A 17,373-nucleotide genomic window follows, 5' to 3' on the forward strand; every position below is an offset into this window, starting at 1 on the left:
TAAATTATGGCTTTAAAAAAAAACAAAAAAAAAAAAACAATTTGATAATAAAATCTATTTGATTTTGTTGCTTTGCTATTTAAACTGACCTGCTGACATGTAAGAACTCCATTAGATTAATCTTTCGCTACAATGAGATATAACTTTCCCATTATGAAAGCTGGATTTCAACAAATTTTTCAGGAAGTGTTAAGGCCATCTCTAAGACAGGTTAAAGTACTGTTTGACCAGGGTTTATTCTTTGTCTGCCTGTATAGCTAGGGATCAGTCATTATATGCCCGACTTCAATCCAACTTTCAGAAATTGTTAGGATTATTTCAAAAAATAAAAAAAAAAAAGATTTGGGGTTAAGATTGATTTAAGTTCTTTCCCAAAAAGAAAATACTTCTCACATAAAAACGTGTGTATGTCGGCAAGTGTTTATATAAATAGACTTTTTAGATATCATCTACAAAACCTTCTGTTGGAAAAGCAGTTAGATTTAATGAAATATTTCAAAGAAAAACAAGATAGAGAAAAGAAAAAAAATGAACGAACAAATATTGGAATTGAAAACATTACATTTAGAGCAACAAAACCAGTCAGATAAAAAAAAAAAAAATGGATTTGAGAACGCAAGTTTTATTGAATAAGGGCAGCGGAGAAGAAACCAGCACAGCTTTTTCCCAAAATGCGATCTGGTCAGCCATTGATACATTTCACTATGCTCCTGAGGAAGACCTAACGTTTGAGGCATATTTCAGAAGATTTGAAGAACTTTTTAAAATTGATTACAGTGCATTGACTGATCAAAAGATTCGTTTATTCCTAACCCTAACCCTAACCCTAAACCTTCTGTTGGCCTAATGTGGTCATTCTCAATCTTTCCTCCATCACTCCATCACTCAGTTTTATGTATTTCTTCATTTATCCCCTACTCCCACACAAAAAGATTTCATAGCCATCATAAAGGGACAAAAAACAAGAAGATCAAAAAGAACCTTACATTTTGTATAAAAATAGTATTATATACAACACAACGATGTATTTTTAGGCTATAATGAAACATTTTATAAATATAACCCCTTTTTTTTTTAATAAAAAAAAATCCATGATAGCAAAATTATAAATGTACATACTATCTTGTTTATGATTTAACCAGAAGTAAAAAAAAAAAAAAAAAAAATCTGTGTCAAGGCAAAATATGTTCTTTTTTGTCGTTGGGGGGTGCCTAAAGTATAATTGGATCTAAATAATAAATTGAATCAGTATTTCGTTTCTGAATTTTTGAGATGAGGATTGGTCATTTGTATTATTTGGATTCATCGGACTACTGTTCTCATTTTGAGTGTGATTTTCACGTTTTGGTTGACATAGCCTCCGATATTCAGAAACATTTCCAAGTTTGACAAGATACACCTGAAGAAGGTCGGAGGTTACATCAACCGAAGCGTTGTGAAAAATCACACTCGAGATGAGAACAGTAGTCCGATGAATCCAAATAATATGGATGGATCAGTATTTATTCTTGAGAAGTTTCCAATATTGTATTGTCTTTTAATCATTATAAACTTAATAACTTTTAAGTGCTAGTCTTTTCCTTGTACTGTTTATTGTATACTAGCCTGGGTGCCCAGCATTGCCCGGGTGTTTGGAGGTGTGTGTTGAGCAAAAATAAAAAATTTAAAAAATAAAATAAAAGTTGCAGTGGGCAGGCAGGCTTGAACCCGTGATACGAAGGCAGAAAAGAAAGTGGAGGTGTGTGTAAGGGTGTTGGTTGAGCAAAAAAAAAAAAAAAGGAAAATTGCGAGCGCAAAAAAATAAAAAATAAAAAAATAGGCATAGTAAGCAGGCTCGAACCCATAACGATCAGAGGTAAAAGAGTTGAAAAAAAAAAAACTGTCTTACCAATGTGCCTACCGTGGTTGTGACGTCATGCGCGCGAGGGTTGAATGACTTGCAAAAAATATCAGCGAAAAAAAAGCGACCCTCCCTGTAGAAAAGTGCCCACTTGAGGGTGAAGTAATTAATGTTTTTGGCCAATATTTGTCATCCAAAGGGTTGACCTTCAAAATGATACCAATCTCATGAAAATTCGTCGCCTTTGTCGAAAGTTTTTGCGAGACATACATACATTTAAACAGACAGTTGAGAGTTATATACTGGATGCTGGAATGTTTTATTTTTGTATACTTACAGTTTCATTTCATTTTATTTCAGTCCCGAGTTAACAGCAGAAGAGGAGGCTGAACTTGAAGGTTCCGCATCATCTCACAGCAGCACAAGCACAATAAACAGACCGATGCCACCACTTCCTAACAAAAAAGGTATGAAATTAAATATACACGTATTTAGTAAAAACATTTTTTAGTCGCTCTCCTTAAAATTAACTTTGTCATGTCTTTCATGTAAACTTCTCCTTAGATTAAAGATCCAGTTATCGACAGGTCTTCCTAATTAGTTAAAGTTGTTTCTAATATCTTTTTTAACCATTTATGGTTACAATCTACCTAAATACCCCTGAAAATTTCACACACTTATCTAGAATATCAGGTGTGAGCATGTGAACTCCATCATCTCGACTACGGGGTGGAACGATAAAGTTGTTGCCTTAAAGAAAACAACACTACAGCTTTATTTTTAAACTTTTATTGAAAAAAAATCAATTCATGAAACTTGGTTATATAGTAGAGCTGACATCTATTTAATGTAGCTGCCTTCAGCCTCAATCACTGCCTCGATATGGAACTGGAACTTGGAGCATGCCTTTTCCACAAGCGTCAGCAAAAGCTCGGTGAATACTCGGCAATAAGGCTGGCTTTGGTGTTGTAGGAGATAATGTTGGTGATGTTCTCAACATATGACCAAACGAAGTAGTCCTGCGAGTTCAGATCGGGGAAGAGGAGGGGGGCAGTGAGAGAAGGGTACAAAGTCATAGCATTCCTACTGAAGCCAAGCCTGGGTTTCTTTGGACTTGTGGGCCAGCACCACGTCTTGCTGCTATACCCAGGGTTAGCCAGTAGCCACCTGATTGCACCAGGGGATCACCACACTCTTAAACACATCCAGATACACTTTGATGTCGACTTTCAAGCTGACTTCGAAGATATGTGGTGGCATGATGTGGCCTTTACTTGAAATCACACCAAAGACCATAACCAAACAGCCAGTTCCATAGTGTTAAAACAGAAGAATGGACCAACCATAAACGGGCAAAATACCTACCGACTGAACTATCCCAAGAATATATTGATAGGGATGGTTCCCTGGACTGGCTCAAAAGAGGATCCCTCCATTACGACCAAGAGAGGTTGATATTGGCTGCACAAGACCAGGGCCTCATGACAAACGCCTTCAAAAAGATGTGTGGTCTAAGCAACAATAATAAATGCAGGTTCTGTAGCACTGAGGTTGAGAGTGTGGGCCACCTGATTTCTGGTTGCAAAGTCCTACTTGGAGATGGTTATTATACAGATTGCCATAACGGAGTTTGCAAATACCTTCACTGGAAGATATGTAAGAAACTCAACATTCAGTGTAGTAAAAAATCCTGGGAACATATACCCGAACGAACAGTTGGGAATGACAACTACACTATTCACTATGACTACATAATCCCTACTGCTACATATCTAGAAAACGCAGCTGTTAAACCAGATATAGTGATTTGGGACAGAGCAAACAAAAAAGCGACCGTAATAGAGGTCAGTGTACCCAATGATACAGGGCTTAACAGAGTTGAGAGGGAAAAGATAACAAAGTATCAAGGACTAATGTATGATATGAAACGAAATTGGAAATTAAAAGACGTTTCAATTATACCAGTCATCATAGGAGCAACTGGGCTTATGAAAAAGAACTTTAAAAAGTACAGAGCAAACATACCCGGTGAACCAAGTGCAAGTGAAATACAAACGATTGCACTGAAAGGGACGGCTAGAATCCTGAAAAGATCTCTTGGTTGGACTCACTAAAATAGGGGTAAATGTCAGACATCTGGTTGGATGTCCCATCCCCTAGAAGAAAAAGTTTAAGAAAAATGAAAAAAAAAAAAGGGAAACTTTGTTTATATCACCCTGTGTACATTCCTGTTATTTGTGTCAATCCAGCGATGCATTTTGAGGGTGCTGGCAATGGTCCTGTTGCAATAACTTGGATTGGTAGAGAGCATGAGTTGTACAGCGACGCATCACCAATCTCGCTTGTTGAACATTGTGTCACTTTCAGACATGATAGAAGGCTTCTACCACTCTTGCTATTTGTACACAACTAGCCAACTAGTAGATGATCTGCAACAAAAAAGAAAACCGATTTTCATCAACCAGAAATGGAATCATGTTGTCTTTTCTGGGGTGACAATTTTATTGTTCCACCCTGTACAGTCGAAAAGTGATGATGATGAAGAATTACTTGAAAATCGATAATTGTTACCCTTGCCATGACATACACAAACTGAGATATATCAATAACTGTGTGTGTGTTTTCTTTTGAGGTGTGTCCTCCACATTGCACCAAATCACTTGATTGGTTACTATTATGTACGTGTGAAAAAAAGAGAGAGAACCTAATGTTCTAATTTAGTTGTATATTGCTTTTAACTTTATACAAAAGAAGAAAATAAGGAACGCCTCATCACACAATCGACTGATTCAATGACGCTGGACAAAATGGCATCATAAAAGTGATATATGGTGAGACCGAATTTTTGAGAAATTAGCAATTTTGATCACACTAGTTTTGCTCAGTGTATTACATTAGAGTGGAAGGGGATCCATTTGAGGGGATTCCTTTCTGTGGAAATACCGTTAGCAGAGGAATCGGAATTTGATGTCATAAGTGATGCTCAGATTTTATGAATTAGTCAGAACTCCAATGATTTAATCTCAGAACAAGTATAGATTCAACACACTTAATTATACTGCTGAAAAGAACTAGTATTCGCCCTAAACAGATTGAACCAGCTTCTTCCAAAGGAGGAAATGTTAAGGGAATATTAAATCACAAGCAATCCTCAGTCGTGAGTGTATATCCCGATCAGGGAAGATGACAGCGTTAGAATTTTGCAGTTCTTGTGAGGAGTTTTTTGAAGTTTGCGCTGCACTCCCATCATATTTAAATATGAAAATGATATTGTACATAAATGAACAACACATATGAAGAAGAGTAGCACAGATCAACTGATAGAAAAAATATCAATTTTGATACAGGTAATAGACCATATTTAAGCAGCACTCACCCTAGGCGGGTTGAGCTGGCTTCCTCCAAAGGAGGACATTTCATGAGAATATGAAATTCACAAGCGGTTCCCAGTTAGGGAAGACAACACCATTAGGATTTTGCAGCTCTTGCAGGGAGGTGTTAGTGTCCTCCTACACAGAGCGTCTGGTATTCCCAAATGGTCACCCATCTGATAATGACCCAGCTCAGCACTGCTTAACTTCAGTGATTTAATGAAAACCGATGTGTTAATATGATTATGCCGGGGAAAAAAAAAAAAAACAGATTTAGCATGACACCACTCAAACTTCACATCTTCCCAAAGATAAACACGTATTTTCAAATTTATTTGGAAATTAATCTTTCCTGTTAAGAAATCGTTACAAAATTTATAATTACCTTTTGCTTTGAGGTCATATATGGTATATGGTTTAACAAATTGTTTTCTATCATTTGCGAGAAGTTTCTTTTTTTTTTTTTTTAATAGCTATTGAGTTATCAATCAACATGGCTAAAAGCCACTCAAGGATAAAGGTTAATGAAATGGGTAGATTGACCGTTGAAGGATGATGAATACTATGAGAGGATTGAAGGTCTCCACATACCATCCAATTAAAGCAGAAGCCAATCCAGAAAACAGCAATTCTTTCCCTCTTTTGTAAGAAACACTGCTCATGGAATGTGAGACCAAAAGGACTAAGAGGTTGGCAAAAGTAAATCTAAGGTTTACTATCTAGTTAGTTAAAGAGAAATGAGGTTGAGTGGAGGGCGGGGCATTTTTAATATCATAGTTATAACCTCTGACCCTGAGTAAACACTTCAGTTAGGAAATGTAACATGGCCGTTATACTTTGTTTTAGTATTTCATAAAAATAAAACTGGAAAAATAAATGAAAATCCGGGTCAGCATTTTTTTTTTTTTTTTTTCACAAAACGTTTTTATTACCGGCACTTTCAGCATCACTTAAAGAAAGTCTCTTGGTGCCACATGTTTATTTTACGAGGTTGCATTTCTCCTTCCTCCGACCGCATGCCAGGCACAGCTGGCCCATTCTGGTTCTCTCTATTTACACATGACGCTGACTTTTCTTCTCTGTCCCGAGCACGTGCAATTTTCTTTTCTTTTTTTTCCTTCTTTTCGCACACACTTCCTAATTTGCATTTATGCATCCTTCGGCTGCTGCTGCTGCTGCTGCTCCTGATCTCCCCGCAAGCCAGTAATCCTTCGCTGCTGCTGACATCTTCCCAAGCGCTCATGTCACAGAAAGATTAAGAAAAATAAATAAATTATTTATTTTCCAGTTTACTTATGGTACAAGTATAGCTTTCTTGTCTCAGGGAATCTTATGCATTTATTTTTTTTTTCAAATTTTTTATGAAATGATAAACTAATTATACCTGTTATGGAACATGGTGATGTGAGGTGAGTGAGAGGACTTGATGGATAGAGAGTTAAAGTCTTTGCTATCTTCTTTGTAGGACTATGTACTTGAGAGAAGCAGTATCTTCAGAATAAAAAATCATTTTTAAATGAGGATGAAATTTACTCATAGTTTATTAAAACACGCTTTAGGAATTACTTTAAAAGGTGAATTTAAAGGATTTTTTTTTAAGAAGTATTCGGTTATTTATCTATAGAAACTGGTTATGCAGGGGAAAAATCGAGATAATTTTATTATCTATTATATAAAGAGCGTGTGTGTGTGTGTGTGTGTGTGTGTGTTTGTGTGTGTGTGTGTGTGTGTGTGTGTGTGTGTGTGTGCGTGCGCACGTGTGTGTGTGTGTCTAGCTTAAAACTTTAAAAATACAAAACGGACCATAATCGCTAGGGATAGAAAATGATAGTCATCAAAAAGGGCTTGATATACTAAGGATAGTAGGTATGTTCAAATGCAATTTAATTTCTTTTCTTTGTTTTATACAGTCTTGGGTAACACCGGGTAGCTTTGCTAGTATGTATAGATCAGAAGCAAATATAACAAACGGTTATTACTCCAATGTATTTTGTAGTTGATTAAAAAGAATGTGTGTGTGTGTGTGTGTGTGTGTGTTTATCTTTGTTTTGATTTGTTTTCCTATTTGTTTTGAGTGATTTATTTTGTTTTTTTTTATTAATTTTATTTATTTGTTTTTAGTGACTTATTTTATTTGTTTTTTGTTTATTTTATTGATGTATTTTTCATTTCTGGAGTGTATGTTTTTGTTGCTGTGCTTTATTTTATTTGTTTTACTGGTGACTTCATTCAGTAGCTATACAGCTTATTTCATTCAACTTTGATCTTTGGAGACAGGGGAGGGGATAAATTAAAAGGAAAAATATGGACATGGTTGACTTGGTTTCATCATCTGATCAATAACAAAGAAGATCCACTAAATATGAGAAAAAGAAGGGGAAAAAATGGTGAAAATTGATTGCAGATAGCATTTATGTCCACACCTTCTCTTTAGAAGGAATTTAATGGCCAAAAAGTCTTTGGGTTGCCGGCATTTGATAGTCCTAAGATCCTCTTAATGCAGCGGATAATGGTTTGCTTTTAATAGCATTTGGGATGGACATTATTCCTTTTGATTTGTGTTTCATTAGTCATGTCTGCATGATTTGTATACGTGCATGCCTTTGCTTTTTAGTCATTCGGAAATTACCTTGGTTTTCTATACTTCACCTTCTCTTCAATTTTGTATTAGTAAATTTGCGGCGCTTCTACACTATTGAGACATGATTTTGTAAATAGTTTTCAGATTAAAAAAAAAATGGTTTCAACTGATTTTTTTTTTGTCAATTCTAATAAGTCACAATGGTAGCTTCCAAATTATGCAGTCGGAATTACCTGAATATTACTGAATTCTTTAAAAAAAAAAAAAAAAGATTTAATCATGGTGGCGGGTGAAAAATTACCGCCATTTTGTTTAAATCGAAACGGAAAATTACCTCCCTTTTGAACTCTTCTGTGTCTTACAATCGTTTTCATCAAATTCTATTTTTTTTATTTTCTTTAATAAATAATATTCTACCTTATCGATTTTCGAAATTTTTTGGATATAATCATCTTAAAAATACGAGAAATACGTAGATACCATCGTTTTTATATGAAATTCAGTTTTACGATTTCCAAAATTTCGTCCTAATAGTGTAACAGCGCCAAATTTTCTAACATTGTTGCATATAATATGCAAATACATTAATGATTTTGAATTATTTTATTAGAATTGTTTTGTATATTTCGGTTTAGGGAAAAATTTATCTTGATAAATCAGCAATAAAATAAAATCATAAAAATATTCAGTTTGTTTTTCAGTGAATTTAATTTTTTCAATTAAGATCGAGCCTTATTTGACAGTTTTATTATTTTCATAATAAATTTTTTAAATTAATTTTCTAACTAAACACATTTTTGTTACTGTTATGGTTTTGCTTAATGTTATGATTATTATCATAATAAAAAAAAACGTTATTTGTGTTATGGCCATGTTTAATGTTATGACTATTATCATAGTAACAAAACGTTATTAGTGTAATGGTTTTGTTTAATGTTATGATTATTATCATAAAAAAAACGTTATTAGTGTTATGCCATGTTTAATGTTATGACTATTATCGTGGTAACAAAAAGTTATTAGTATAATAGTTTTGTTTAATGTTATGATTATTATCATAATAACAAAACGTTATTTGTGTTATGGCCATGTTTAATGTTATGACTATTATCATAGTAACAAAAGTTATTAGTGTAATAGTTTTGTTTAATGTTATGATTATTATCATAATAACAAAACGTTATTTGTGTTATGGCTATATTTAATGCTATGACTGTTATAACTAGTGGGACCTGTGGAAATTCCACAGGGAACTCATTCCTACGTAATATATTGATGTTGGCATTCTGTAGATGTTCAGCATAAATGGAGATGCTCTAATATTATTCTAGCTCTTTTGTTAAAACTGCAAAAGTATTTATCTAAGTTAGCAGGGACACCTAGTCGTAAAGTACACTTAAATAAGATATTTTAATTCTTGCAGATTTCCTATATATTATTATAGAGTTAATGTTCTATCGACTCTTATATATTATAAAGTTAAGATTTAAAAAATAAAGAAATATATCCATATGACTTGGGTGCATCAGCTTGAACCGAAACCAAAAGTTATGAAAAAAATATATGTACCATACTTTGGGGTAACTGTGCCAACTAAAAAAAGTGCTCTTTATATGCGTGGTTGCCAAAAGAGCACTTTTAGCTAGTTGGCGCAATTACTCCGGACTTGGCTCAATTACCCCAAAGTATGGCATATATATATATATATATATATATATATATATATATATATATATATATATATATATATATATATACACAACTTGAGTGCCATCAGCTATAATCAAAACCAAAACCAAAACTTATGAAGAATTCTTGATGAAATTATTTATTACAAGAAATGGAAGTCCATAACAATTAAATGACTTGGATGTAAGTGTGACACGGAAGATAAATAAATAACACACACGCTATCGTAGATAACAAAACGTGATTAGTGTTATGGCTTTGTTTAATGTTATGACTATTATCATAATAACAAAACGTTATGGTCTTTTGTCTTTCTTTTCATTTTAAACTGAATATGAAAATCATAAATTGGTAATATTTTTTTTTTAATTATATTTTTTTCAGTTCCTTCTGTCAATGGTTCTGAACCCGATCAAACTTATGATGACGTCATGAACACAGTAAGTACTTCTACATGTTTCTACAAAAATGCCTGAATTCATATTTTTTTAATTTTTTATAATCTTCATTTACTGAAAATAGATTTTCTATACAGAATGAAAAGCAAATAATTTGGTAGCAATAGGATGAGCAAATAAAATAATTACTAAATAGAATAGAAACATTAAGTCATTTAAACATTTCTAAGAATTATCTCAGATTATTTATTATTTTTCTGATATTGCTTATTGTAATCAAAAATCCTATTTCAACTTTTAATGAAAAAAAAACATTAATGGTCTGGAAAGGCCACAGAGGAGACAACCATGCAAAAAAAAAAAAAAAGGCCCTAGTAAAATTCATCCCACAACAGCAAAACTAAAGCTGGCTTGCCAGGACACTATATTTACAAATGTAGGCATATTTTATTGGTTTAAAAATATATTTTTTTTTATTAGCAATTGTCATAAAATTTTAACCATAGAATAGTAATTATTATAATCTTCAAAAAGCCTGCAAATTTTCATGTAGTTTAATTCCATAGAACCAAAGATATGAACATTTCAATATTCTTGTCTCAGGATGGTTAAAATGAATTCTCCACTCAACAGAACAGTTTTGCACCACTTGTATACCCCCCCCTCCACTTAAAAAGATTAAAATCAAGAAATAGTGATACTACACTTTATATCTAGAATTCTTATTCCAATTTTCCTCAGTATTGATTACATGATTTTGGTACTTGAAAATGTCTAAAATTTGAGGGCTCTTAAGAAGAGATTAAAATTCAGGGAATCTTGCTTAATTATTGTTGAATGACTATGGATGGAATTCAATGTGAATCTAATATATTTGAACTTTCAAATGATAGATTTTACCTATACTATGGTCCCTAAAAAACATTTAAAATGTTGAAAATTTGGGAAATATTTATTAATTGATGTTTAATACCTATTGTTAAAGTTTTGCAAAAATCGGAAGTATCTGAATTTTCATCAAGGGTTTCCACCCCTTTTAACTGCATTTGCATAAAACTAAATTAAATATAGCCGGCATTTAGACCTCTTATGCCAAGCAGCTGTATTCCAGAATTCATAATGATTGGTTAATTAGTTTAGGAGTGAATCGTGTACATATAAACATATACGACACGTACCTAATTTTATATAGATTACTATTAAATGAGGTGAAATTTCTTTACAGTATCATCATATTAATTTGTTCTTTCTCTTTTGTTAAATTACACAGACAATAATGCTATAATCCAAGAGTCTCTAAACTTCTGCCCGCAGGCCAGATCTAGCCTGCCAGTGCCTTTAATTTGGACCGTAGAGCTCTCATGGAAAACATACAAATATTCAAGAAAAAATTCTTAAATGAAAATCTGTGAAAATAGTGTAGTTGTTTTTCTTTTTGTTCAGAAAATGATTAAAAGAATGAGGTTTTGGAGAACCAGTTTTACTAAAAGGCATACTAATGAGAAAAAAAAAAAAAAACAGTATGAAATACGGCCAAGTCATTTTTTTTTTTTTTTTTGTCCCACATAGCTCTAAAAAGTCCGTAATATGCCCCCCACCCCACATCAGTTTGAAAATTTTGGATACTCATACTATAATCAACAATTAAAAAATCTCAGTTGTAGGAAAATATAAATATTTAATTGCAGAATGTAATAAATATACAATGTACAGAGCGACCTCTCCTCCAAAGAAAAAATACCACCCGTGAAATCGTTAATAAGAATTAGAATTCACAATTCTGTTTGCATTTGATGTCATTTTGAATAACTGCAAAAAGTTCAAACATATGCACCATACTGGAGTGCTGGAGGGTGTCGTCGTTGATGTCTCTGCATGGACCACTAGAGAGTTTAGCATTTTTCAACATCATACTCTCTTCACCATGCTCACACGATCAGAGATAATCAGTTTCTGATCTGCCCTTTTCTATCATACTTTCAGACACTGAACATTTACAATGTTAGGACCTTGTGCAAACTCTCCTGGCTCACTCCTGATTAGGGACTGCCAAAGTCAATTTACATAAAATGGCAAACCAGATCAATAGACAGCCACAGCTGCCTCAAGTATTCATGGACTCATCCTAAAAATTTGTTGAGATTGGTCAAGTAAAAAATATTATTACAAAAAGAAATAAAATAAACTGGTATTACATAAGAAAATATAGCAACTAAAATCATGTCAAAAGGTTTAGACTTTTGTGTAAAGGAATATTAATTATAAAGTCATTCTAAAAGAATAATAAAAATAGCTTTAAAAACTTGTATAAAAAATAATCAAAGATTGTAACAAAAAAATTAAATAGATTAAGATTTGGCATATAAGGAGGGAAATTTTCATTGTATAAAATGCATAAATATGGTAAAAAAAATAATTGCATTGATCGATGTAGATAAAAAATATTTTTGCAAGATTAAAATAATTTTTGTTATAAATTATTATTCCAAACAACACGGTTTAAATTAATGAAGAAAAAAATTGTTTTGATTTTTTTCTTTTTTTTCTAAAAAATAAAAAATCAATTTATTCATTGAATAACTCTCGTTTGGTATTTATTGTTGTATTTTACTGCAACCCCCACCATCCGTGCACACATCAGTTCTTTTTCTGTCTTGCATCTAACAATCTTTAAAATGCTAAATAAACTTTCGAGGTCAAAGGTTAAATTTATTTCTACTCACAATCATTAAATACAGACTATGCAGTTGATTATGATTATTATTTCTATTTTTGGATTTAAATAATTCTTTATTGATCTTATTCAAGTTTATTTATATTATTATGTGATTGTTTTATGATGTTTTGTTTTTTATCATGTTTTTTTTTTAATTTCTATTCATTATATAATGATTTTTTTTTAATTTCTGTTCATTATATAATGTTTTTTTTTTAATTTCTATTCATTATATAATGATTTTTTAAATTTCTATTCATTATATAATGATTTTTTAAAATTTCTATTCATTATATAATGTTTTTTTTAAATTTCTATTCATTATATAATGATTTTTTAAATTTCTATTCATTATATAATGATTTTTTTAAATTTCTATTCATTATATAATGTTTTTTTAAAATTTCTATTCATTATATAATGTTTTTTTTTCTTCTGCAGTTAAAAAATGAAGGTCCTGATGATGTCTATGATGATTTGGAGACACTTGAGTGCAATACTGAGTGAGTTTCATATATATATATATATATATATATATATATATATATATATATATATATATATATACGAGCGGTGTGTGGGAGGAGGCCGGTTGTAAAATGGTATTTTAATTTGGCCAGTTTTTTGTATATTATTATAGAGTCGTTATTTAAAAAGTAAAAAAAAGGTATTTGGATGCCATTAGTTAAAATCAAAACCGAAAGCAAACATGACATGCATATGAACTGATTAAAAATAAACGAAGAAGAATGTACAAAATGCATAACGATTTTTTTCAATTTTGGCCCCTTTTTTCGCCCCTTAAAAACTATTTTAATGGGTTAAAGACTCATAAAAGAATGGTCTATAAAAGATCCAATAATTTGAAGCTCCTAGTGCCACTCTGCCACTTTTAGTTTTTTTTCTACTCTCCTCAAATTTACGTGCAGATTATATTCTCAATTTTAATAACAACTTTTGCTTGCCTTGGTGTTTCAAAATGATTTGTAAAATTTCTCTTGAAGGTTTGAACATTGTAACATTAATGATTGACATTTGTTTAACATGATTTTCATTTGTGGATTTTTTTTTATTTCATTAGGTACAGTATTCTAATTCAATTTTGTCTTTTTTGCTGTTTAGTAACCAAGAGAAGAAAAAAGAGAAAGAAAAGAAAGAACAAGAAAAAGAAGAAAAGAAACGAAAAGAACGAGAAGAAAAGGTAAAGTTTCAATATTTTACCCCCCCCCCCATGCATAATACAGACATATCGACAGGCTGATTTTGATAAATATCTTGGAATCAAATTGAAACCAAAAAAAAATTCCAAGAGCAGAGTTTCTTCCTTAGAAATGTCTGTCTGTGGAACACGATACCATGGAACTGTTTCACAGCTGATTATAACATGATCATGTTCAATTCCAATATAAACAAGTTCTTGTTGAGCCGTTCTCTTAAATAATCAAGCTCTACCCAAGTTCCACCATTACTGATCAAGTCTCTCCATCTATCTAATACTTATTAACCCTTTATTTTAGAGTGGCCTCCTGACCTTGATAAGTGGTGACCCTCAAGTCAAAAAAAAAAACAAAAAAACAAATATGTAAAATACAGATCACTTTCTTTTAGTTTTATTTTCTTTAATTGTACCTTTCTTTTTTTAAACTGCGTTGTATAACTTCCAGTAAGTTCAAGTTCTCTTTTTAAATCTCCCCTGAGAGATCCAAATACTGTCCATGCAAGTTATTCACCGATGGATTCAATACCATGAAAAAAAATATTGATCAATATCATTTTTCAAAACTGTTTATACAAATAGCATTCTTGACATATATTTATAGTATAATAAATACTACAAATAAATATTAACCAATCATCCAGATTCTCTGTTTATTTTTATTTATTATTTTGGAAATTCACTCCAGACGAGGTACGAAGCCACTTGAAGTAAGAAGCTAAACAGAATGAAAGATAATTAACGCAGAGATAAGAGATGCCTGTTGACTTTAGTTTTGAAAAATGGAGGAAAACAGTGAGCAGAAAGAAAGTTCCACAAACAATTGGAAAGAACCTACTGCTTGAATGAAGCATCATTGTTTTCATAAACTTCCTTTCAAAATAAAAATCACTGATGGTATTTTAATAAAGTGCCATCCAGCCATATTCGGTACAAATAAACTTCAGTCTATATTTAACTTGTCCCCCTAGTTTTAGTTATGAATGTTCAACAGTCTTTATTTTATCGCTGTTTGATATAAATAACTAGCAGGCCACCTGGCATTGCCCAGTCCTAAAATATGATTAAAAATGATATTTTGATTTATGCAGATTTCATATTTATTATGATATTATATTGAACCCAATACATAGTAATGATTTAAAAAGTTAAAAAAAAAACAAATGACTTTCGTGCTATCACTGAGAATCGAAACTAAAATGTTTAGCTTATAATTTACTTTTCCCTTTGGTGTTAATGCTTGAGCTATGAAAACATGTTTGCTGCAAGGTTAAAAATTAAAATATGAGCCACATTATGCATGCATATTCATAATGCCATTGTTCGACCTTCACCTGGCAAATTCCATTTTATTAATTTTCACATTTTTGCACTGATTTTCCCCGGCTAAAACCCAAAATATAAAGTTTTACATGGATTGGAATGCCTTATATATTGTTTAATGTCTGTAGACCAAAAACTGACAGAGGGGTTTGGTTGGCAAAATTTTCTAAATAAATATATAAAAAGAAAGAGGTTTATGTTTACTATAACCTTTTTACACAAGTATAAATCATGTAGAATATCTGTATGAATATAATTATACGTAATAATTAACTAAAGATGATCATCCCATAAGAAAACTGAAAAAACTAATAGGGAATTAATTAAAATGAATGTTTAAAAGAATATGCAAATTAGCTAGATCTTTTTCAGATGAATGCAATTCCACAACCCATATATAACAAAGTTGTATTTTCTTTTAAAAAACATTAAAAAAAAAAAAGTTTCTAATATGAATATCAATACACAAAAACTTCAAATTTATAAGAGTATAGATAATCGATAGTGAGCACTATTTTCAAAGTTCTGGACAGATAAAGAGGTTTTGTAAGGAATGAACAGTGATTTCAACAAGATGGGTAACTCCTTACACTTGAAATCTGCAGTGCCACTTTGCTGATTATCTTATCAGTAGAAGATGCCATCCTTGTATATAGTCGGTCTATGTAATTTATTAGTTGCACTTTTATCAACTGCGTGCCAAAGTATATACACACTATTATTGGTTTTTAAAATAAGACAACTTGTTAAATCAACAAAGTTTATTTACATTTCAACTAATAGCATATGACAAGAGAGAGATTGGCTGGTATGTGGGTTTGGTGGTGTGGTGTTGGGCAGCTGGTCAGTTTTATTAACTCTTTTATGGGTGGCATTTTCGAGAATTACCCTGTATAAAGATTCATAATGAGCCATTGGATTGAGATGTGGGCTTCTTCTTATTCTAAAATATTAATTAATACACAAGAGAAATTTTGCATGTTTATTTATTTACTAGCGAAGGGTACCCGGCGTTGCCCGGGTGTTTGGAGGTGGGGGGGGGGTTAAAAAAAGTAAGTATGAGGATCGAACCCGAACCGTTGAGGCAAAGTTGTAAATTAAAGTGTGAAAAAAAAAACAATGTGCGACGTTAACCATTGCCCCACTGCGACATGCTAACGGAAACACGTTTGAATTTATTTAATTACTTGGATTTAGCAGGTGCCCGTTTTAATGAGTTAATGAGGTCAAGTTTGACTACGGGATAGTATTCATTTACTGCTGAACGCCCCCCTCCAAGATGTTATAGGAAAAAGACTAACCCACATGCGGCGAGCGACAAATCTTGAATATTTATCTTCCCGAAATTGAGCAAATTAAATAGACAGGCGAGCTTCGTTGTTAACTGTGAGATATTACAATTTATATGTGATATAAAAAGTTTTTAAAAGTTGTGGAGCGAGCGACCGCTTCTCTGAAAAAAGCCTTTTGCTGACATACAGAAAAAGCGAACACACATACATACATACATTTTCGCTTTTATATATATAGATTTATTTGCAAACTGTTATCCTCATCTGTTTTTTCATAACGTTTCGGCCAACTATTACTCTGGCCTTCATTTGGTGGTTAACCACAATGTGATAAGAATGCTGAGTCTCATAACAGCATCGTCAGTAATTACTGCCTTCCATAATTGTTGTCATTCCACCACATTTTGGCTAACTAATCCTCTGGCTAACTTTGGTTAAGATTGAAACCGTTATCTTCAGACAATGCTCACCTGGAGCCGTAGAGATTCAACGCCTCTATCCACTGCACCATGGGCCCCGAACAGCGATCAAGGTTGAAATTTTGGTCTTATAAATTACTTATAATTACTGAGGATACAGTTATGAGACTCGGCATTCCTATTCCATCATGGTTGACCACCTGACAAAGACCAGAGGAATAGTTGGCCGAAGCATCGTGAAGCAACAATAACTATGAAGATGAGGATAACAGTCTTCAAATAAAGAAATAAATAAATATACAAATTACTCATCTTAATAATAATAAAATAAGAGAAATTTTGTTTGTATGTCCACACTTTTTATTACTAAAATGAAATGGTTGTCGGTTGTAACTTGTTAATGCTATCACTTTTTCTTGTCATTGTCTCAGTTCAGTCTCTAAAGATAATGGATACCTCCTGTAAGGATGTCTGCGCTTGGAATTATGAAGCAAGGTTTGTTTCCACACTTCTCAATTGGCACTGCTT

General features: G+C 32.3%; 1 protein-coding gene across 9 annotated transcripts in view; it reads left to right on the top strand.

Moving 5' to 3' along the window:
• The window catches only part of LOC145280045 (uncharacterized), a 434,510-nt gene that overhangs the window by 366,843 nt on the left and 50,294 nt on the right, over positions 1-17,373 (top strand). For all 9 annotated transcript variants that reach the window (XR_013868533.1, XM_080131714.1, XM_080131717.1 and 6 more), the window contains 4 exons: positions 2,201-2,307; positions 9,866-9,921; positions 13,037-13,098; positions 13,718-13,796. Coding sequence is in view for 8 of the 9 variants with exons in the window: in XM_080131714.1 (XP_079987840.1) it covers positions 2,201-2,307; positions 9,866-9,921; positions 13,037-13,098; positions 13,718-13,796 (304 nt within the window). In the remaining variant the exon portion in view is untranslated. The remainder of the gene's footprint in view (positions 1-2,200; positions 2,308-9,865; positions 9,922-13,036; positions 13,099-13,717; positions 13,797-17,373) is intronic.

The sequence above is a fragment of the Euprymna scolopes genome, chromosome 7, assembly GCF_053919585.1.
Source record: "Euprymna scolopes isolate OS-2025 chromosome 7, ASM5391958v1, whole genome shotgun sequence".
In the NCBI taxonomy this organism is placed as follows: domain Eukaryota; kingdom Metazoa; phylum Mollusca; class Cephalopoda; order Sepiida; family Sepiolidae; genus Euprymna; species Euprymna scolopes.